The sequence below is a fragment of the Sinohyriopsis cumingii genome, chromosome 7 (assembly GCF_028554795.1).
Source record: "Sinohyriopsis cumingii isolate HCF-2022 chromosome 7, ASM2855479v2, whole genome shotgun sequence".
Classification (NCBI taxonomy): Eukaryota; Metazoa; Mollusca; class Bivalvia; order Unionida; family Unionidae; genus Sinohyriopsis; species Sinohyriopsis cumingii.
The window spans coordinates 129,032,396-129,058,160 of NC_142967.1; the positions used below are offsets into that span (position 1 = coordinate 129,032,396).

Genomic DNA, 25,765 nt, shown 5'->3' on the forward strand with positions numbered 1-25,765 from the left:
TTCTTACCTTACGACTTTGTTCTGTGCATTTTGGCTCTTGAATTTCTATAACACTGTTAGTGTTTTACTCATTTTATAGACATACATTATGTTTGTTTATAACTTTGATATGCGGTTATTGTAATATGAATATAATTGTATTATTTTGGTTTTACATTCAAAAGTATTTATAAGAATTATCTCTGTTATATTATGGGATGGATCATCTGCGGTCACCCTTAAGTATAAACTTTTGTATCTGACATATTGTGTAGTTTTCTTTCCGTTCACTGTGAACTACAGAAACATCTTAATTAATCATTTATGTGATAATGATCAAATTTTATCTTAAACATCTGTCATACCCTATGCTATCATATTACTCAACAGGATAGACTTGCTTTATATAGTCTTCCAACTTAACAGTCGTATAGTTTTCCTTTCCAGTTAATATTGACTAATACCTTTCCCAATGACCGAGGGGAAACTTTCTTTACAACGTGAGCATGACGCAGATAAATATGCCCCAAAATAATCTGAAACTTTAAACGGCTTGAAGAAGCTCGAGAAGACGGACGCTACGAATGCTGCATGAGAAACACGGAAATGTGATAAACTATGACACAGCTAATAGTAAACAAAAGGGCGTTAAACATTTCCTCGGATGACACAGTTTGCCTTTAGTGAATTGCTGGAATGTTTATCATGAATCAAAACGTCTTACAGTTACTCGTCTTTCTGGTGTCGTTTTCGTGTATTCATGGTAAGTTCTTCCAGATATTATGTATTTGTTTTACATTTCTACAGCTGCAGCGTGTAATAGACTACTAAGAAACCAAGTCAAGGCTCAAATTTGTCCGATAGCTTGAATTTTCATTCAGTTTTAATTAGGTAAAATCCATGACTTTGCAGTATTGAAAGCATAGAAGGAAAAAGATGACAGTTAGTACAATGTACAAAGTAGTATATATTGCATTAGTCAGATGTCATTAGTTTTTCCATGTGTTGAATATTGGAACAACATACAATCAATGTTTTCGTTCAACATAGAAAGATCAAGACTTTGAGGAGAAATTCTAATCAAAGAGATCATAGGTGTTATATCAGACATTGTATGACGTATAAAGACAATGTTTAGAACGTTGATCTTGATACAAGTTTGTTGCATGCTATATTAAATTGGTCGCTATAATATCCTACGTTCAGCCATGCATACACACAAACATTTATCGACATGTATGTTCATGTATTATGTGAGATGAGAGGAGGTAGAGGAATATCAGAGCCTACTAGATTTTTGAAAAATTAAATACTCAACGACTTGTGAAATTATTACACAGTGAAAATATATAATATATAGCTTTCAAAAACTACTATAGCGATGAACTGTATATAACGCTAGCCTGTATATAGATCTATTATTTAGAATGTTAAATGCTTAATAACGAGATGAACGCAACTTAAATATATGAACTTATTGCCATCTGGTGCAGGGGTATGCGAACATCCTGAAATCATTTGTAAATTTATAAATCATACTCCAGTGGTACAATAACACCTGAGATTGAAATATTGCAATCTATTAGACGTGGTTTAAAACGCATTGTGAAATTTGTCAAAATAGACATTATCACATTCCCGTCTCCTAGTTGCTCAAAATATCCCTATCAATTCCTGGACTACTTATATTTCATTACTACACAAAATTTGTTCGAATTCAGATACCACGTTTAAATCTCTTAATTATAGATTGAGCACAAAAATAATCTAAAAGAAACTGAAAAAATTAACAATTCCGAAAATTGACAATGATCTATAGACCAACAAAATCAATAAGTGCCATGTTATTTATCAGGCATCGCACGATTCGTAAGGTATTAGGGGAAGGCGGCATTCCAGACGTTTCATTGGTATTATAAAGACTAACTGACAGTATTATTCTGTCTTAAGTGATACAAGGAGATTTAAATTCCTAGTGGTATCTGTTTTTTATATATACATAAAACACGTAATTACAAAAACATATTTAAGTTACTTTTCGTTCATCACAAACACTATAAACATATAAAATTCAATTCATAAATGTTGCTGTCCAATTGTTTGCAGCGGTCAATAATATATTTGGTTTTTAAACGAATGATTGGGAAGTACTGCAAAACACATTTATAATGAAATAAAAGGTATGAAAGAAATGATATTTGCAGAAAAAGATGATATTTATTTGATCTCAACAAATTCATGCCATATTTGTAATTAAACGAAAGGTTTGTGCACAGGCAATTAATATAAGTGCAATTTGAATTTTAGACATGTAATGTATACAAATGTGGTTTAGAATAGAATCATCCATTTCAATCTGATCATACAAATGTGGCATAGAATAGTATCGTCCATTTCAACCTGAACACACAAATGTGGCATAGAATAGTATCGTCCATTTCAACCTGAACACACAAATGTGGCATAGAATAGTATCGTCCATTTCAACCTGAACACACAAATGTGGCATAGAATAGTATCGTCCATTTCAACCGGAACACACAAATGTGGTATAGAATAGTATCGTCCATTTCAACCGGAACACACAAATGTGGTATAGAATAGTATCGTCCATTTCAACCTGAAGACACAAATGTGGTATAGAATAGTATCGTCCATTTCAACCTGAACATACAAATGTGGTATAGAGTAGCATCGTCCATTTCAACCTGAATATACAAATGTGGTATAGAATAGTATCGTCCATTTCAACCTGAACACACAAATGTGGTATAGAATAGTATCGTCCATTTCAACCTGAATATACAAATGTGGTATAGAATAGTATCGTCCATTTCAACCTGAACACATAAATGTGGTATAGAATAGTATCGTCCATTTCAACCTGAACATACAAATGTGGTATAGAATAGCATCGTCCATTTCAACCTGAATATACAAATGTGGTATAGAATAGCATCGTCCATTTCAACCTGAATATGCCTGGTGACCTTTGGTACTATTACATGAAAAGTTTAATTTATTGTTGTGTGAGGTTTGACGAGTTTAGTGATGTCTGTAAGCAACACTCCAGCCTTGATCGATCACACAATTACATTGTACCCAGTTTAGGTAATGATGCGTCGTTAAGAAATAAACAAAAAGAGCAAAATCGACATATCATTTACAAAATTCACACTAATAGATTATGGTAAAACTGAAAAACAAGAACCTCAAAAATTTGCTTTTAATGGGTTATAATTCTACAAAATATTTGATGTTCGAATTTTGCCTACATATTTACATATTTGAGTATATAATCTCTATTATACTTTATTTCTGTTGCATATAATTCTGTACTGGATGTGTTAGATTGATAATGTGGTTACTGTCGATATGCAGGGCACTGTTTGACATAGTGTATTATATTTTCTTCTTCTTCTGCATCAGTGTTAAAAGGAAAGCAAATGTCACTCGGACGCTCAATATATATATATATATATATATATATATATATATATATATATATATATATATATATATATATATATATATATATATATATCCATTCATTCTGTACTTAATCTGCGCTATTTATTTTGCACGGAAAAAGATTTATATTGCTCGATGTACGCGAGAATAATGTTACAGTAATAACGTGAACTCTGCTAAATTTGCATCTCAGTCTAGCTTGTCGAATGACCAGGATGCCTCTCTATATTCTTTTACGCAAAACATCATCTGTATGCAACCGCTTTCATTTGTTGCTTTTGTCCTATTTTCCTCCAGATGTCTCAGAGATATTTGTCAGACATATTGTTCTCTTTTGCTTCTGCGCTAATTTAATTTTCTTGACTGTGTTCCTAATCTTATTGTAATCAAAATCTTGACATTTGATTTCGTTTTAATTATCGCGCTTATTATCATGTCATATATACTGTTCAACTTGCTTATGACACATGCTACAATTTCACCCTGTGTTAAATATTTGTTTCAAATTATCTTATAGTTAAAAGCTTTTGAAACCATTCCGATAGTTCTGAACCACGTTCGCTGAAATTCTATAGTAGAGTTATTCCCAATGCATTAACAGCATAACAGCATATATTTGTTGTAACTGTTTTCGTACCTGACTCTAATCAATACAATGCTTTAGTATTTTGCATTTGTCTTATACCTTTAGTTTATAACAGTGATTAAATAATTGTTAATTTCCCTAATATTGTGCGCCTGATGTTTTTCTTGAATGAATACATTTTCCCTCGTTCATCTAACTATAAACATAGGTCATATAAAAGTCCATTTACTGTCAGGTGGTCGATTTCCTACCGGCTAGAAAAAACTATTAGTTCAGCAGCTTTTTCGGTATTAACTATTGATGGCGAACGACTTGTAAACTTCAATATCTTTTTCAAAAGCATGCTGTGCCGATGTTTTTTTTGTTGCATTCGAAACCTTGTTATTTATTTTCCTAAAACAGTTATTAAAGTTCTGCTAAAACATGTCAGATAAAGTGTTATAGACTCATAGTTTCTTTCAGAGAAGTGGGTACTAGGGACCAGATTGTGTTCTTTATTTGAGTTGACGTACATAGTTATTAACAACCTGCTTTACTATTCATCAGGTTTGAAAACAGAAACAGTTTTTATTCTTGACCAAGTGAACAACATATCAAAATCAGTTATACCTATCATATACTATTTTGTACTACCTTACCTTGATTAATTTCTTTTACGTACTGCGATTTTGAGCATCTTGTTTTACATAGTCTTTAATATTTTAACGTCTACATAAAAGAAGAACAAGTTGAATGAATGAAGATAGATAACTTTATCATTAAGGAAATTGTATATGCACACATTACCCTAGACATGATCGTGCCTTTAATGCGCGTTGTTTCTGAAGCAATCTTGAACAACTTGGTCTAAACTACTGTCGATATATGGGCCCAGAGTGACCGAGTGGTCTAAAGCGCCAGTAGCTTATTGTGGATCGGTGGTTCTTTCCTGGGTTTTCCCGGGTTCTTCCTCCACCATTAATACTGGCCGCCATGTATAGCCTATCGTGTTCTGAAGAATGGCGTTAAACCCTACAACAACACCAATTGTCGATATAATTAGTAATTGTTCGATATAAATAGATTTATGCAATGATAGCTATTGTATTAAGTGCGGTTAGAGACACCATTACTCATCAATGACATAATATCTTGTACATATTCTTCTTCAGAGATAATCTTTATCAATCGATACAACACGTACGCCAAGCTATGTACCAAATCATTTTTCCTTGTTTTAGACTATTTATTTTCTGCTAGACTTTTAAATCTCCATATCAAACAAAATATTCGGAGCAAACAGGCACACTTTGCTTTAATGAAAATACTTTTGTGAACTATCTAATTCAGTCTGATGTCGTCATCTTTAATGTTATTTTATAAAATTTCCGTTTAAATAAAATAATTTTGTTACAATATAAATTATTATATTTGGGAATGGTTTGGAAAGTTTAGTAGCTGTAGACTTTACAAGCCTTTCACATATTTTCCTGAGTTGTTTCCCTCTCATTCTCTTTTTAAATCAAATTTTAGTATGTGACGTGTCCATGGTCTCAAGCTAAGTAACAGAAACTAGCGAAACCAATAAATCTATTAAAAAAATACAGCGAATTCTACAAATTTAATTAAATTCAACAAATAAATTATTTCCCTAAAATGCAAAGTTAAAATTTAAAAGGAACGTGCAGTATTTTGAAATATATCCCAAATAATCATAAAAGTTATATTACAAGTCCAGATTATAGAGTTTCAGATGAATTTCAGTCGTGGTCCGAATGAATTCCAAGTATTGAATGGGCTGACGTACTTTCTAATTCCAATTAGTAATTAAATCAACATTTCCTCTCAGATAGGACATGGGCACAGCTAAAGGAATAATTCCCCTAGACAGATGTTAAAATAGGAATAACTGTCTCCACTGATCACAACCTTTTGTTTTCAAAACTTGGAGGACTGGAGGGTGCGAGAGTCAGAATATTAATTAGCTATACTATTAAATTTGGTATGGGTTTCGTTCTTTTGCACGCCATATGCATTTGCTCTTTGTAGATCTTGAATGTTTATTACTGCATGGCACTTTCTGACCCGATTGTTTATATTATTATAGCAATCGGAATATTTTACAATCTGACCTTTTTGGTTCAATTGTTTATGGAGACAACATGTTACAGGCCCACTCCCTTCCAAAATATAATTTAGACAAAATATCGAAATAAATAAATGTTAAGAGTAATGCACATATTTTTCCATATGACTCTTCATATTGAGTCCTACGATTTCTTGTATGAATTAGGCATAATATATTCAAATAAAGATCCTACTTATAAAAGCCATAGACATAGAGTATCGTACATATAATGATTGCATATACACGAAAAGAATAACAAATGTGAATGCCAATACATCGTGTAACACAAAATCGGTAATATAAATAAACCATATAATTTAGTTCCTCATCTATTTTTGCAGATTAATTGAAAACACTCATGCAAATATGAATCATTCATTTCAGTAACTTTAAGTGAACATACCTCAAGAGAGTCCGATACTAATAAAAATTGACAAGGAAGAAAATACAGATTATTTGTTGCTGAAACTTTAAATATCTTTCCAAAACGTTTGGAAACCACGCAATCCCAGTGCTTACCATATTCAGTAGTATAAGTGACGGCAGCTCTGGATAATTTTCCTACAAATGACAGCCCCAAACCCTTAGTAAATAATTGTTTGAATTCCATCTTCTCTACACTTTGTACATATAACCTAACCGAATCACTCCGTGATGTTGTCAATATATATATATATATATATATATATATATATATATATATATATATATATATATATATATATATATATATATATATTGTTTGAATTCCATCTTCTCTACACTTTGTACATATAACCTAACCGAATCACTCCGTGATGTTGTCAATATATATATATATATATATATATATATATATATATATATATATATATATATATATATATATATATATATATATATACGTCTTATCAAGCGAGATCTTTCGCCCGACTCGGATATATAATACTTAGGCTTTTTGTTTTTATTACATATACCCTTTTTATTCGTACATTCTTTTAAATTTTGCCTAATGTATGACTTGGATGAGAAATTGACATACATGACATTTGCGTAGAAAGCAGCGAACCACGTGTTCACCAAGAAAAGCCAATTATGTGTATAGCAGAAAAACTCTGGATTACCTGTGAAATTATATATTCCATCAAGCTTCAACCAAATATGAGCATATTGCAAATAATACTTCTAATTTTTAGTAAAATATAATGAACTGTTACCTGCCAATAAAACGTTTTAGGATGGTTAAACATGCATTAGTCATTGCTACATGAATATCATATACCTACAAGCATATAAATTGATCTGCTCAGTGAGACACCTTCTTCAAAATTGCACATATGCATACTATATTCCCTGTGCTTTATATAATTACAGACAGTCTGTAGTCCGCAAATAAAACCTTCATGTTTGATTGATTAGTATTATTGTTGCATTGCTTTTACTATTTACACTGTTGGTGACCTGAAGGCTAGCGGCAATGAAATGGTTTGATTGAAATGCTAAATACGTTTCACATATTTTCTTTTGGTTTCAGGAGGGTATAATATGGTATACATGGTTCGGTTTGTAGCTGTACGTGCGCAAAACATAAAAGATTAGAAATAATAAACTTGCCTGTCTAACCGAAAACATGATTTAAATGTACCACCTTCTATTTATATTTCATTTACGCCATGTGCAAAGAACACAGTGGTAGAGATGTTTTGTTAATCAATGTAAAAACTGCTCCATTCTCTTACCATCTCCCCCACCCCAACATCCAAAACGCTTGATGCATTTCTGTTTACACTTGAGCCAAAATAGATGCCAGGATTTTATATTTTGGATTTACTAAATTTAATGTGGTTATACATAAATGCATGGTCATCAAATTTGCATGTTGCTCTGCAGTCCAACGTCGTCATTAAATCAGCTATTTGTCTCATGTGAAAAATAAGCCTTGCTATTACCCAGTCCTGGGGGACGAGGAGAGGGGATTATATTGACCTGAGCATTTCACTGGGTACCATAAAGGCCATTTCCTCAAGAACAAATTTTGAAAACATAATGAATCAAAACCAGTATGAAACATCGTGCATTGGAATATTTCCTACCCATAAAGTTAATGTAAAACAAACATAACATTTGATCTTTAATCTAGCATTTCATCACATTTTTAACTTTTTGGATTCAAAATTGTAAGGAATCAAGGATATAACGCAATTTGCTTGTGAGTTCTGCATTTTCTAGAAAACTATCCTCCACCATGTATCAATTGATCTTTTTAAATGTGGACAGCACGTGGCGTGTTTGACATTATTGTGTTGCATAAACGATTTATTTGACAGTTTTGTGTATGCAAAATCTGGAACTTATCTCTGTGTTTGAGTATAGGATCAGATTTTAAGGTTAAAAATAATTTTGATTTAGCATTTTCGAATGATCTTAAATAAAAATGTGAGACTCAAAGTTGAGATTTTGATAATCAGCTATAGCGGTACCTAAAATGTCCAATATCAATCTAAATCAGAAAAAAGTAGGGCTGCATTTATATGCGGATGGACGAATCAAATTAAATCTAAGATGAACATTATATTAGATTTTGTTAATACTTGAGATTTAGTTTTAGATTGGGCTTAATATTTGTATGCACATGGGCACGAACTGTAGTGATTGTTATACCGTTTTTATTTTCCTAAGGTAAACATGCAGCAGTTATGAAATCAGTTGATTCCTGTTTATTAGAATAGAAATTAAGGTAATCATATTATTGTTCGACTGTCCGTCCATAATTCTATATCCTTTCAAACAACGAGACTTTTAGTAAACTTGTGTGCTTTATGACATTAAGCGCGTGACAACACAAAATATAGCTATATATCACTGAGCCCTTGCGTACAGGAATGTACAGAAAACCTCCGAATCGATTAACCTTTTGTTACGTGTTTAGACTCGAATAAACAGTAACACAGTAAGAGTGAAAACAACAAGTTTTTAAAACTTTAACAAATAATTTATTTCCCTGGAAAAATTCTGTAAAAATAAAAATAATATGAACTTACGGTTTCAAGAATCAAATCCAAAAATAATCCAAGAATAATCCACGAATTAAATTGCAAAAGTGTGTGTAATAAATGTTCTAATAATTTCAAGTTCGTATCCTGATGGAAAATCCAAGATGTATGACGATGACGTATGCTGTAGTCTGTAATGTGTTGTCTTTTACAGTTCCTTGTAGAAATACAAATAATGACACTCCGGTGTTGGAAATCCAAATTAATTTTGTAAGCAATGTCTTTCCAAAATTTCTTTGTAAGCACTCCTCAAAATATTTCCAGAGAAAAAGAATTAATCCTTTTGAAATCCAACTGATCTGATGAAAATTAAAACGCTATTGTATAGAGCGGCAATCGGATGCAGTTCTTGCTCGATTCGGTACTTGAGCTCCCTGATTTCTTCGTGCTCGTAGCAGGAAGGACAGGTTGCACTTGGTACATATTAGCCTCTGGAATTCAAGAACTCGCAGCCATTGGGATACCTGGATCCACAGAATTCAAGATTTTCCTTTTTTTAAATTAGTCGCTAGCAATACCTAGGGAACAATCCAAAAATCAATAGTGGAATTGGTAAGAAAATCTGTATATGAAAGGTCTCTTTGCTATTTTGTATATTCGAATGTTATTTTTTTTTCTTCTTCAGGGTGGACAAGAACTCTGAACAAAAGATAACCGTTATGATTCCTACCAATTAGTATACATTGATAATCAGTGTCAAGGTAGATTTCACAAGTTGATTTAATCTCCCACCATTTATCCGGCAGCTACTAGTCAGGCGAATAGTGTTGAATAATTTCTGTACGTGTTTATAGATAGCAGTCTTCATGTGTAGACCATTGGGACAATGCTCATCTCAATGACATACGCCATTAGCTATTTTTCAAGTCCAACAAACTCATCACGTTATTGTTTATGGGCCAAGCGTCGGCTTGACAAGTCGATCAAAATTAGACTGTGTGCGGGACATAGAACATGGTTGATAAAGTGTCTACCTACATCTAGGTTTCAAGGCATTACCTGGATAGTTTTGCGAAGATCAACTGCTTATTGTGTCACACTTGTTTTTATCAATGACGAAACCTGCAGATGCTGTGATAATTACATTCGCACTGTAAGGCGATTCAATTCGTAATTTGTTTAAAACCGCTGTGATCACTCTGATCATAGTGACGTTAGACCTTGTCTGCTTCACTAGGGTGTCAACATATGACTTTTTATAATAGTTTTGTAGTTTGTCCAACTGTCCCAGTAGTCTCAGCTGTCATTACAGCTGTGCGGCCTATTTTGTTTTATCACGTTACCTAAGCCGTAAATGCTCACTGTTCTCTGTTCAAGGATTGTGGTGATTGGTATTATATTTCAATCAAGGGTATGGTGTTGTCTATCAGTGACACAAATATTTAATCGAGTAAGTGTTCCTCTTTGCAGTCGTTTAAAGTCATAGCGATGGTATGGTACAGTAGAAGCAGACTCCTATTAGGACTCCATTGTCTTAAACTAAGTAATAGAAAGAAGCAAAAACGAACACGTTTTGTACAATTCGATAAATAATTTATTTCCATAGAATACAATTTGGAAATTTTAAAAGATATTTCAGTATTGCTAATTAAATCCCACATATTCCAAAAAGTTATATCACCAGTCCTAATAAGCAAAGTTCTAATTAAATTCCAATGGTGTTCAAAATAAGATCCAGCGCTGAAGTCATTACTGTCCTTGTAGTCTTGAATGTAGTAATGTACTAACTGCTACCTAACTGCTATGCGACCTTGTGGTGCTGTGCCTTTTATGCTATGCTCTGGTCTAGATTAAGAAGGGCTAGTTATCTTGGTGATCAGCACTTTAAGGTAATGGTTCATAGTGAATTGAACATTGATCTGCTTATGCCAGTTTTCAGTGCATAGTGTTCTTGCCTTCTAGCAACACCTCGTTTCGGGTGTGATGTTCGGCCATGACTTTGCATTTAGGTTTGCACTTCTCTAGTAGGTCTTCTAGAAAATAACTGTACATATGAACTTTTGATGGGTAGTCTGACCATAAAACAACCTATTTAGGCTTTGATCCAGGTGCAGAAATATCTGAAATGGGTGGCAAGTGCCAGAGGAACTATTAGATTTCTAATGTTGTCCACTTGTGTTATCTTCATGTGTATCCACTCGGTTTGAACTGTCTCTAAAACATCGGCCAAACTATCGCCAGCTGATGAAATGCAACAGCAGATTGTCTTCTGGCCGTCTTCTCCGTGTGAAGAAGTTTGTGACTCTAGCGATGGCTACCAAGTGGGAAACAGAGGAAGGAAGCATCCTCTCCGAGCAAAGAAACACTGACACTTGTTAGCGCCTATTATCCTTCATAAGTATAGTAATATCACAGACAGGTTATGTTTAATCCATATGTTGAAAAAGTCCAGTGACGAAAGGAGTGCGTGGGTGCCCTCTGGATGGCTCTTTGCTTTTATGTTCAAGCACGAAGCTGATATATATCTGCTGCACCTTCTGGGTAAGGCTTCTACATACGGAAAAAATACCAAACGCAGATTTGGAATAAATTATATCATTATTCATGATCTGTAGAACTTTAAATTATAAATTATTTCTGGATAAGATTGCAGACGTTTGGCCAAGCTCAGTGGGCGTTTCAGATTATTTTAACTCTAATGCATTCTTGTTAGGACCATTCACCTTTATACTGCAAATTAATATACCTAAAAAGAATAAAGAAACTGCACAATGCATCCTTGATATTTGTTTCTAAGCTGAATGAAAACAACGTGTGTTATGTCCCAAAACAAAAGCTTTCTCTTCTCTTTTGCAGAAGTGCTTAGCTTAAGGCTTGAAAGTGACAAATCTCGTCCAGTAAGAGGGAAAAATCTGATCCTATCATGTTTGACAACCAGCTTATTTAACAGTGGTATTATTTACTGGTATAGCCCAAGTGGTATAGAGCTTTCCAGATGTTATCCCAAGTTCGGTGGAGTGTGTGACAGAAATCCAGGCAGTTACAGATTCACAGCCAACATTAGTGGAGCTTACGCTTATATCGACAGCTTGGACACGACAAGGGATACAGGAAAATGGAAATGTGTACAGACATTTCTGGAGAATGATACTGAAAAAGACACGAAGGACATAGAGGTTTACGGTAGGTTAATCTTCTCTTATATATTTAATAAATGCGAAAATTGCTAGATTCGTCTCCAACATAGTTTTAAGATCAGTTATTTTAAAAATGAATCAAGAAAGTCTTTCCAAATGTTCATTGCTTACGTTAGATTAAGCAAAGAGTGTATAATATGTTTACATCAAGAATTAATTTGAACCGACGAAAAAGATTGAAAAATATTGGTACCAGTTTTGTTGACACTCATCACAATACATTCTCTACTGTCGACATCATAAAATCAATACCTATCTATACATAGTTGTCAATGGAGATGTCACATAGCAATAAACGCAGCGCACTGGGAGACATTTCAGATGAACTTAACAATATCAAGTTTAGAAGCCTTGGGTCTTTGAGAAAAGCCTTTATAATTCTACACTTAAAGTACTGTACGGATATAAAGACCCCTTCTCTCTCTTAGTCTGGAGAAAAATGAAAACCCAACAAAACATATCCTCCTGCATGTTCTTCGTCCGAAATGCTTGAGCTGCTGTTGATATCTAACCATCACTTGGCGTCATAGAGTGTCATGTGATATCTCAAATACCATTTTTGGCCAAAGTGAGGTTGAAGGGGTCTGGTTCAGAACGTCTGGCCATGTTGTGTATCTCTTTTGGGATATTTTGAAGTGTTGCAACTCTGATGATGCTGATGGGCAAACCTTATGGTAGCTGACTTTGGAAAACATGATTTACGATCTTGGATTGAAGTCCAGCCGAGATTCGATGGTGAAGGGTTTGACTTCCATTTGACATAGAAAACATTTGGCTGTCAATATGTTTGACTAATGTATTTCCCACTTATTTAAGAGTTCCACACATGACACATCACACGTGAAATTATTTCGTTTCGATATTTGTTTGTACTTGTTTGCACTACCCGGCACGTGGAATACGGTTCTACATTAATTTAGTCTCTGGCGTACATTTACACCATTCAACATATGCTTATCTTGTATACATATATACAGATGCATTTATAAAGTAAGTTCTTGTTGATGTTCTTTTCTCGGTTGTTAGATCCATCATTGTAAGGATCATCGTGTGCGTGTGTGTTCTTGACTTCTTTTCTTTAGTTCTGAATCTTTTCCAGGTATGCTCGTTGATTGTGAGTACACATGCAGTTACTTCCTTGTTTGCTATTCAGGTAAAAATCCACTTCGCTAAAGGAATAAATCATGAAATTGTTGATGAGAATGTTCTCTGGCATCTTACCCTGGATTGATGTTGTCCACTTTGAGTACTTCAGTTTTCAGGTAAAAGTAACTATTATTCAGATCGATGTAAACTTCTGATGTCCTTTGATTTCAAATTCAGTATGTCATCAGGTGGTCAGAAATAGCATTGTTGGTGGAATAGCAGATTTAGTTCTGACCTTGAACGAGAACAAACATCTTTGTGTATCAATACTTGTTTAGTAAGTAATCCAAAATGTATAATTTTGTGAATGCTGAACTTTTTCGTTCTTTTATTGTACATGTCTCTGAGGTCTGAAGGTTTTCGACGTTCCTTTTTGCATGGTTCTTTCTGGTAGAGGAGAAAGTGATCCATGAGCCAGAAGCACGAGGCAAAATTACAGGAGCCCAAAGAGATTTTTGTCCAGTCTGAATCAATACATTTTTTGCTGCTTTCATGAAAACTTCGTTGGGACTTGGTTTATCGATAATTATGTTTTGGGGAAATTCTGCTCCTTGCGTCAAAAGCTGCATCTTTTAACAAGAGTCACCATCGGTTCCATGATGGGTGCTGCCGTATGAAGAGCTGACTTTAACATATCTCCTAGCGATTCCTTGTTATACAGAATACATATGTTACAATGCACTGGAAAATCTTTTTCAAAATTATTGCTTCGCAGTACTTCTCGTTTGAAGAAACAATATTGTGTCCAAGGTTTCGTTTTATACGAATATCAACACATTCAAACTATGATTTCCTGACAGGAAATAACGATGAACAAAATATCAGTTAGCATACTGGTTTTTTCAATCATTGTAAGCATCTATGACAAGATTTCCTATGAAAGTAATCACTCTGCGCAACGAAGTGGCTGTGTTTCCCTTGACATTTTACTCTGCGACTTCGCAATACACAATCAGTATATTCCTTCCTTCCATATCAATGATATTTGTAGAATCGATAGTTGTTGTGCAGGTCAAAGGTCAAATGTTAAAGTCTATATTACTTTCGAAACGTACAAGCAACATTCTCACATAGAATCGATGGTTTCTTTTGGTGCTTTCTAAATGATTTGTTTTGTCATCGGGACATTGTATTTGGACAATACTAATAAAACATCCCAATGTTTGGCCAAATGAGGAGCGATTCCATTCCTCAATTTTTCGTTCGATTGTAGCTTTTTTTCCACTAACTCTGCATCATATACTTCTTATTTACTGGTCACATGCATGTCTTTGGCAAAGTTAGCCACCTCTTGTAACGAGGCATACTGTCCAATTCATTTTCACTCATGTACTGCCTTCCATTCGTAAATCTGTTGATACAACCAACTGGCTGTACACATGTCATATTTAGTATGTAGAATTGATAAAGTACGTCGAATCTCTTCTTCGCCCATGGTCCGCAACTCGTATTCATCATTACGTTCAGCACAAGGAATTTTCCGTGCACATATGATGTTTTGTTGGTGATATCTTTGCAAGCACTATTCAGAACTGTACAACTTGCTAACAAATGAAATCCAAGAAAAGTAGTCACTTAGACACACATCACACGAGGTACAAAATTATATGAATTCGCGTCATCTTATAGAAACAATTCTTTTGTACCTGGTAATCCAATAAGTCTTGAAAGGTGTAATTCTTCCATACAAACTGGTGCAGCGTTGCTGGCAAAAGTCGTGGCATAGCAAGTCTCATAACGTCTTCGTCTTGTTTCTTGTTGTGGTTTTATTCTAACGTTTCGAAAGTAATCAGTAAATGATAAACATAGGTAGAAATAATTTTTAGTTCCACTTCATCTCATGCACTGAAAGTTCAGTTCAGTTGGTAAACCGTCCAAATTTTCGTTTAACATAATTTAGCTAATTTTGGATGTCAATGTGTAATTAAAACGTCTAACGATGAATTCATATTTGGAGAAGATCTCATACGTCCACATTGTAGATCTTCTTTTCAATCAAATTGGTACCGGTTATCTCTTCGTATACTATTTGCAATAGCTATATTCATTTATTATGATTGACATTCCATCTCTTTCAATTTCTTCCTTGCTACTACTTAACAGCTATGTTTATCTTCAGTAAAATCCAATTTTTTTGTACATGGGATGTATTGGTTTTGTCGCTGCGTACAAGATATTTATGACGGCTGGGGATATTTTTAAGCTATATAATATGATCATCCTGCATATCATAAAATTGTATAAATCTAGAAATGTTGCAGAATAATGATGAGGACGTTCCGCAGATGTTACAACAAGCAAAAATACGTGTATTTCATGCCAAATAAAGTATATTTACAAAGATGAAATAACTGACATGCTTGTTATTAATGAAATACGGTACATGCTGGAAGAAGTAAGACTGAGATAAATAAATCCTTACAATATTATTGTAAAGATAACTTAATGGTGATATGGTTCCACTTCTCTGAAAGAGAATATCCGATTAAACTTGTTTGTTGTTTCAAGTGAAAAATACAAGTTCCAGATCAAAAAAAGATTACAAAAATATACACCATTATGACTTCTGATGTCCATGTAATATTCTACCAGGCCAGATAAAAATAAATTAAAGAGTACAGAGGTGGACATCCGTAGGAATGCCAGAACCAAACAAACAACCATTATAAATTATTGAAACTAGAATGGCGCAAACAGCTTTCCCTGTAAAACAGTTTGAAGACAATTTTTGGAGAACTAAAAAGAAAAAGGATTCAAAATCATGGAAAATCATTAATTGAACGGACAAAACAAACGTTACAAAAGCAGATTTAGCATTAGCTCTTATAACCGTAACTACAAGATTGGTTATATTAACAATTTTTATTACAAATATTGAACAAAGATTACACATGCTGTTTTTAAATCTAAATCATTCCCTCGTCAAATGTATTTAATAAAGCATAGGTTCTGCTAAGATTCTAAAATAAAACATTTTACTATAAAGGTTTTTGTGTAAAATTCCCCACTTGCTGTTCAAATTAAATATAAGTGTGAAAATATAGTAAATAATAAGTGAACCAGCGATGTGGTGGAATGGTCTGTTCGAATAGAAAAGAATAAGAAAGGATAAATATTCATTGATTTGCGTTTTGCTTATACTCTCACTGTCTCCATAACACTGATTCAATAATGGAAATTTTTTCGTCATTCATTAGATGAATTAGATTTTCATAATTTATTTATTGATTTTAAGACCAGGCATACCTAGCAAAAATACAGGAATATGGCGAAGAATTTCCCTGGCTGAAGAATCAGACAGGGACTCTCCGTTGTGCCAATGGTGGCGATCACATCCCCAATTCGAAAATCATATGGATCGGAGACAGAGGTACAATTGACGAGTATGAAAATCTGGTGATCAACGAACTAATGCCCAGTGACAATGGAAAAAAAGTCTACTGTCAAATTGTCAGCAACTATACTATCGCTGAAAATGTTACAGTCATGTCAGAGCCTATAATCCTCAATATTGAATGTAAGTATATGCAGATTATATCAACTTATAAATAAAAAAGCAATCTGAAAAGTTGACAGCAGGCTACATGAAACGTTAACATGTGCATTTCTACATTTGGATTTATTTTACATTAACACAAAACACAAACTTATAAATGTATTCTTTTCAGCATCTGATATTGAAAATAAGCAACTCTGGGAAAAAAATTGTCACTTTGCACTCGATACTAGTTACGTCCGAAATATAATGTCAATAGCAGAAGCAAATGTTTCATTCATTAGTTTCTAATTCAGCATATTTCTGAAAGCTCTTTATTTCTTGTCCTATTTGAATTCCTAATTGGACGTTTTTTCCACTCTTTTATGTCAAATGGTTTGGCAAATGCGATACGGTTCACTTGAGTTTTAATTGCTTACCAGATTCGCCACTTTCTGAAATAGCCTCACATTGGATCACTGTCCACTTTTGTTAGTCTTAGGGCCGATTGCAAATCCTCAGTTTCATTTGTATCTGATACCCACATTTCTTACTTACAAAGCAATGGATCTTATTATAAAATTGTTTCACCCATATATATTTGCGTAATTCATAGACAATTGGCGATCAGTTATGATGTAGCAACCTTGATAAGTATCCTGCGTTGTACTGTCTGATCAGTATCAGTGTCATTGTGGAAATAAATGTAATCAAAGACACTAGTGACAAACAATGTCCTTTAAAATTGCATCATTTTATTCCTCACATCAACTAGTTCATGAATTGTATGATTCATTTTCAAAAATAGGATAATCATATGGTATGATTATACCCGAAAGCGCAGAACATACCAGGATCTACCAGTGACATGTTTGGTATTTCAGATTTTTTAAAGGTAAAGTTGTAATTTGAACGGCTACTGGTACGTCAAGTATAGTTTTTAATCTGTTCATTTCTGCTTGACTAAGGCCTATCCTATCTTGCTGATAATATATAATGTATAATTGTTGGCAAAAATTTCCTCATTGTTAGGCTTATCTCGGTGTCGTGCATCACTTACACTCTTTGACCCATTGTCACCAATGATGGCACGCTGCCATTATTCATACATGCTTGCAGGTGTTCTATTGATTTGCCTGTGGAAACCTATATACAGCTTCCGCCAATATCCATCAATATCTTTTTTTTCCCATGGCTTTCCCGTTGAACAGGTTTCACTATTGTTTTTTTTTTCCTTCAAAAGACTTATACCGTCTGTATGAAATGTTAATACCCTTTAGCTCCTCATTAATATTTGTAATTAACACTGTGCGTGCTATCCAGGTTTCCCCCATATGCTCCCTATGATCCCGTGAAATCTTTTTTTCAGCCAATTGCACTGTAGTCCTTCGTATGTTAATCATTAAATATTAGGTGTATTAGTGGCTGTGCCACAGGGTATGTGAGATGCATCTAGTGCCGTAGTGTAGTGTAGTTGTAGTTAGTGCATGAGCTTTCTACTTTCAGCTGCTTCTACTGGCTAGCCGCTGACTAGTGGATAAAAGGGTAGCCGAATACGTAAGTCTCCCTTTGCCAGTACCTGCTTCTCCACCGCCGTGTCTCCTGCAGTGTCTCCCAGTGGCAACACACGGTAAGTCATCATTTGACCCCAGGCTGATTTGAAGCGATCTCGAGTATCAGTGGATCCCAGAGGTGTGACTTACATGCCCATCGATGTATGGACTTGCCTGGCGTGACACTGACTACTACTCAACTAGGGGTCAAATAGAGGGACCTGCCTACCAAACAAAGTAAAGTCTGATCAAGCTGAATGCGTGGATGAGGTCGTAGTCGACTCAATGACCACGATGGTGGAACAACAGGTTACTGTGGAACGCCAAGGGCATTGGCAAGGCACATTCAAATTAATGGCCATTCTCTGTAACCGGTTTCCACGGTCGAGACAGTGTGATCATCCCTGTGCAAAGCCCGTCCCACTTTAAAAGCTCTTCCGCACTGGTTTTGTTCTGCAGACCATATGTGACCAAACTAGTACCCTTTAAAAGTCCTACATTAATGGGGGATTGGCAAATCGACATGTGGAGGTTATCTCTGGTAATCTTACTCACAAACCTGCCCTTGGACAAGTGGTCGTTCTCCTCTGGATCTAGGGCATCAGAGGAGTCTGGCAGCATCCGGGGTAACTCAACATCCCTTTCAGGACAACGATGCTCACCCTGTAAAGGGAGGGGTCTAGAAAAGTTAACATATACATTGTGATCTCCATCACCATATTTAGACAAGCGGACATGTACAAGACAACATGGATGCACCTAAGGTCTAAACATTAGCATCTCTAATCATCATTTAGCAGAGGGACATTCGAGATGTGCTCATCAATAGATCCATGCGCAGTGCAAAGTGCTCGACTGACTAAGCCTAACCTACACATCATCCCTCACAACCACAAGCGAATCCAACAGGTTAGACCTGTCCTCAACACATGCAAGTTACAGCATCCGGAGCAGAAGCTGGCGTTCCAAATCAGACTCGACAACAAGCTTTCTGCCAAAGGATCACCGACTGAAAAATGGACCCACCTCAGAAAGATGGTGACGGAAACAACTGAGTCCTGGGTCATATGACAAGAGTAAGCTATGACTGGTTTGATGTGTATGATGAGGATATCAATATCCTGATTGAAGGAAATAAACAAGGAATTATCTGAGTTGCAGAAAGACCAAAACTTCATCTCCAGAAGAGACAAGCTGAATCACCTGCTTGCAAGGGCTCAACGGCAAGTACAGAATCAATGGTGGAAAAGAAAGGCAGAGGACACACAACAATATGCTGACATGAGGAACTCCATAATGTTCTTTAGTGTCATTAAATTTGTTTTTGGCCTCCCAGATCAGGATCCTCCCTTGGCTCTCAGCATATTCACTTCAGCCATCATACACATAGAATGGATAAGAGCAAAATGGAAAGGAAATTGAAGCCAGTTCCTCAATCCTCAATCAACCATCCACTGTCGATAGAGCAACACTACAACAAATCCACCAAATACCAGTCTGCGAAGAGCTATACTTTCCCCCACATGAGGAGATGGTGTGGAACACGAACTGTTGCAGAGCACCCGATAAGATGGAATCGCAGCAGAGGTATTCATGGCTCTTGGCACAGAAACATTTTTGGGATTCCACAACATCCTCAATAGCATCAGGGACGAAGAGGAGATGCCTGCATATGCAAGAGATGCCACTATCATATCACTATACAAAAAAAAAGGCGCAAGAGCCAACTGCAGCAGCCATTGAGGAATTTCTCTGCTCTCCATTGCACGAAAGATTGTTACCCTATCCTGATCGCGCGTGTCGCAACCATCTCAGAGGAATTGCAACCCTTATTACATTTTGGATTCAGTCTAGGCCGCAGCACAGTCGACATCATCATTACTGTGAGGTCAATACATGAGAAATGCATGGAACAGCACACGGATATGTATATTAGGCTTTTCAGTTTGTACATAGAGAAACCATGTGGTTCATCTTTAGAAAACCTGGCTGCCTCGGAATGTTCACAAACCTCATCCAGTTGTTCCATGACGACATGACAGCAGAGGTATTAACCAATAGGGAGTACTCAGAGCACTTTGACATTTCGCTAGGAGTGAAGCAGGGCTGTGTGCTCACACGTGTGCTGTTCAACCTATTCTTCACCGATTGAAAGACCTAGACGTTGGAGTCTACATCGTGTATCGCCTGGAAAGATCTCTGTTTGAAGACTTGCGTCAGCAAGAACAAAGACACTGGACAAACCAGTTATTCAAGCTCTGTTTGTAAATGACTGTGCACTTACAGCAAAAAGGAAAACCGCCTTCAACCATAGTGAATAAGTTTTCTGAAGCATCCAGGCTGTTTAGTCTGACAATGAACCTGGATTAACAGAGATACTCTTTCAGCCAGTTCCTTACACAAACCAATCACAACCCATCATCAAGATCGATGGGAGATAACTGAATAACGCGGATAACTTTACCTACCTGGGGAGCATAATGTCTTCATATTGGTCTCTGGACAATGTAATTACAGCCAGGATCCTGGAAGCAGACCAAACCCTTTTAAAACGTTGTGTCAGAGTCCTGCAGCCAAAAGACGTTATGATACTCACCAAAATCACGATCTAGAAATCATCATCACCTCCCTGCTTTATGGCTGTGAAACCTGGACTGTATAAAACAGGCACGTGAAGCAGTTCGAGCAATTCCACATGCTCTCAATACGGTCAATCATGCAGATCCGATGGCAAAACAAGATGTCCAGCTTTGAAGTCCTTTAAAGGGCATGTGTTCCTAGCACTGAGGCACTGCTGCTTTAAGTGCAGCTCAGATGGTATGGCCACGTCATTCTGATGGAGAAGACAAGAATACCAAGACAAATCTCATATGGTGATCTCGGGCAACGAAGACGTAAACGATGGCGCCCCAGGAAAAGGTACAAAGACAACCTTAAGTGTAACTTGAAATGGTGCGGAATCCAATTCAGCGAGCTGGAAACCTCGGCCAATGACCGGTCTACATTGCATTTCAACATCTTATTCAGTATTGCTTTAGCCGCCACGGCTTTTATATCCTGTTCTTTTTTAATTATTTATTTACCTTTTCAGAAACACTCACATTCCATATATCTGAAGGAATCAGACCTGTGGATATCAATTTTCTTCTCAGAGACGTTTATATGCAACTTATGTTTTCACAGCGGATCGGCTTGCAACATGTTTTCTCTTTTCGCATCTGATGTATAGTCCAGAGCCCAGATTAGCACCACTGCAAAAGCTGATGTCAAATGTTTGGTCTTTTCTATACTGTTCCTACGAAAGAGAAGTTCATCTTTCTTTTCTTGTCATGTGTTGATTGTTTGTGTGTGGAATCATTCAATCCATAGTTGCACTGCACATTTTGTTACAAGTCCATCACAAATCAATTTCTTCTGATGACTTAAATTAATGAAACATAATACAAATGAATTATTATATGCAACACAGTTTGGTTTAAAATGGAATCCATTGTGTACTAAAAATTATTTACAGTCAGCTCTGTTTGAAGCATTAACGTTGTAGCGTTGTAAAGTAAATGTAAAGTGAATAGTGGTTACACTAAAATGTTTGGAAGAAGTGACACTTGTGAATCTAATTGAACCCTGCATTAATATGAATAGTTTGTAAATTTTGTCAATCTAATCCTTAATTTCTGGGCAGGTTTGATAGCTAGTCTCGCGCATTTTAAATGCATTGTGGTTTAAATCACTAGTCTGTTGCTTGAAAATTAACAAAATACATGAACATCTTTGGGCTAGCAGATGCATACAAAAAATAAATAATTGCTTCTCTTACCCTTCTTTTTTATTATGTTTCCGTTTTCTACTGAGGTTGTGCACGATTCGAGTCTAAACTTTAGTAAGATTAAAAGTTTCCACCCCATGAATAATGTTTCATTAGTTAGCGATTGTAGTCCTAAGGCAAGTCTTTGTGCTAGAACAAGTCGAAAGGCCTCTCTTTGAACCACCTGTAATTGCAAAGTGAGCTAAGCGATACACTAAATATAAAAAGAAAATGACCTTTATTCATGTATAAGAATCTATACACATCCCAAATTAAGCAGGTTATTTTTTGCTTTAAGTCAGAAATTGTTGTTATGAAGTACGATAATATATTATTTTAACATTGAACTCATTGTTTGATGTCGTAGCTGATGATTATGGCTTGGTTTAATGCATTTGAAAGATTTCATTCTTATCTAGGGACAAATTGCAAATATAATCTAATAATGTGTGTACACATATCTTTATTCGTCTTACGTTTCCATATTCATATATACTCCTTTTTCTCTCACATTGTTTCTACGCTCCTCCCCCAACGTTGCGTAAATCAAACACAGTACACAAGTGTGTAAGAATTTTTATGAGACGTCAAATTTATACGTTCGTCCTCTTTCAAAGGGTATCATTAAACCTAACTGCTCTTTATTTTTAATATTTAAATTAGTTTCAAAATAAATCTTATTATTTGCTAAAATGAGCCAATGAAAACCTTTTATAAGAATTTTCGCATGGATACATTTGCTGCATTAATTTCCACGCGAGAACCAATAAAAGAAAGAATAAATAAAAAGGGTACTTTCCTTAGATTTTGAATCCATTCCCCAATTGATTTGTCGGATTTTAAGACATATACTTGCCTGCGAATAGTATTTCCCTGTCTAATGAGTACAACAATGAAATCTTTCTCCTCTGTTTGCTTACGTTTCTAGTTTGACATAGTCAACTTGAATTCCCAGTCATTATTTAAAATCTCTTATAGTCATTGCAATTTTTTAAACGTGTTTATTTCGTTCTTATTCCCGTAAAAACCTTCCCCATTTAACTAAGCAAGTCCAAATCAGGAGAGACCTTACTCTAATTTCATTGTCTCTCTCTTTTCTTGCAGCGTCTGTTTCTATTTACTTGTCCATCTGTTTACCCATTCACATGTATATTTATTTCTGCAAATTGTTGTCCGGAAGCAAAACTGGATTTAATCATTGCTCACACACCAACAAAATCATCAATATATACTGTAGAACGCACCACACTACAACGTTTAGTGTGCATGTCAAAGATATAAATAGTAAAATACGATTCTAGCGTAGGCGTGATAATTTTTTTTCAAAAAGAATGTCCGATTCATCAATCATTGCGATAGTGTGTATATCATGCTCAATGTATGTCTTGTGTAAAATATGCCAGTATCTAAACTGAAGGATTAAGGTGAGAAAATTTAAATATCATTTCGAAAACTCTGTTTGATCTTAATACAATGCGTTTATTTAATAATATATATTTTCGTGATTAGTAAGATACAATTCGTTCACCCCAAAACTGACATTCTTCATTATCTAAAACCTCTCAAATAATTACCCAGCTTCTAAGCCACAGCTGGGCCATGAGCACAAACAAGATTCATATCCGTTTGAAGTTCTAAATATTAATAATGCATGTGTGGGCCACAAACATCTTAAATTTAAGCGAAAAATATAAAACATAAACATCTAGAGTTTTAAAAGAATGTCTAAGCCATTCATATTTTTACGACTCTATTGTTATAAACAGCAACGGAATGAAGCGAAACCAAAAACTTAACAAATAATTTAACTATTAAAGTCATAATATGAAATTTTAAGACTAACTTACAGTATTATGAATTTGATCCAAAGTAATTCCAAATGTTCTATCACATGTACAGAATTTAATGTTCCCAATGAATTACAGATATTCGAATGTATTGGTTTGCAATCAGTCTTCATGTATCAAAGTAGCATTGTTCAGAACTCATTTGAATAATTCACAATAGTTGCAGAATGATATATTAGTCCACTGATCACTTTGTAGTTCCAATAAATAATCTAAACAAATTTTTCCTCTCAAACACTATCTAAACCATCATTAAATTTATCTATTGACAGATGTTTCAAAAAGAACACAAGAAAAGAGAATTACTAAATTGTCCAGCTCCACAAACTCATATGCAAGTTTAAGGGGTGATAAGTCGTTTTCCAATACTCGCTACGCGATACTTTGCAAAGATCCCGTAACGTAAAAGAACCCACTTATTATAACTCATTCAATGGAGAATAACTTAACTGTTCTAAGAACCCACTTGGCCAAACCAATCAATACAAAATTGTTGTCAACAATTGTTATTATTATTATTATTAATATTGTTATTATTATTATTATTATTATTATTATTATTATTGATCGTTACACCTATAACCACATCTATTTATAACTCCTACGCAATCAACACTTTCAATATTTTAAAATAGAATTGTATACCCTTGCTTAAAAAATTAGCTACATATTATTTAAATTATCGAGGATAGCTACAGCTTACAGTCATGAACAAAAATTACACAGACTATACCTACGGTTACAAAAATATAGATTTACATAACAAGGAAAAGGAACAAAGAAATAGTTATTAAAGAGACATCAAGTCCTTTTTTCCAACATTCACTAGTGACAAAACGACAGCAATCACAAACATAATTGGTTGATATGATTGAAATGTAAACTGTTTATGAAAATTAAAGAATGTACTTTTGAGTTAGGAAATTAGCATGTTGAACACCCGTTTTTTGGTCGTTCAGTTCTGTTTATCTTTACAGATAATATTGAAATTGTACAAATATTTACAAAGATAAACTGTACTTCAGCTTTTAAACGTACAGTTTAAAACGCGAGTGAAAATTATCTTCATAGATATAGAACAGGAACATGACATTTCATCAGAATAAATTTAAATGAGCATTATGGATGACAAAAGCTTGATGTGATTAGCCCACTGGCACTGAGCGTATCAAAATAAACCTTAGTTATTAAAATCGGTAGATCAGTTTCGCGTCCACCATAAAATACATATTCCTTTATTATAATGTAAAACATGTTTACTTGATGATCAAGTGTATAATGCAACCAACCAAAACACAGACCAAACGTTTCCAAACCTTTTGATTCGATATACATGAATGTGAAAAGACAACTATTGGAATGCTAATGGACCTGGAAAGCAGGGTTTCGTAGAGCTAACTGCTGCTATTGTAATAGTTTCATAGAAATGGAGAAATCGTATGGTCGCGAAGGAGCACGTACTCTTGAATATACAGTAAGACTAACAGCTGATGAAATAAATTAATTCAGTTGCAACAAGTAAAACACGAGGTCTTTGTTGTTTTTTGCGAGATTGTTACTGCCATAAGATGAAGATATTGCAGAGTTAAACCAAATCCATAGATATTGTGTAATCCGTACTTTAAGC

General features: G+C 34.9%; 1 protein-coding gene across 1 annotated transcript in view; it reads left to right on the forward strand.

The window, feature by feature from the left end:
- The first annotated feature begins 586 nt into the window (after positions 1-586).
- The window catches only part of LOC149796108 (neural cell adhesion molecule 2-like), an 89,700-nt gene continuing 64,521 nt past the window's right edge, over positions 587-25,765 (forward strand). The window contains exons 1-3 of the mRNA XM_089964192.1: positions 587-742; positions 11,972-12,298; positions 16,694-16,975. Of these exons, the coding sequence (XP_089820318.1) occupies positions 676-742; positions 11,972-12,298; positions 16,694-16,975 (676 nt within the window). The 5' untranslated portion in view covers positions 587-675. The remainder of the gene's footprint in view (positions 743-11,971; positions 12,299-16,693; positions 16,976-25,765) is intronic.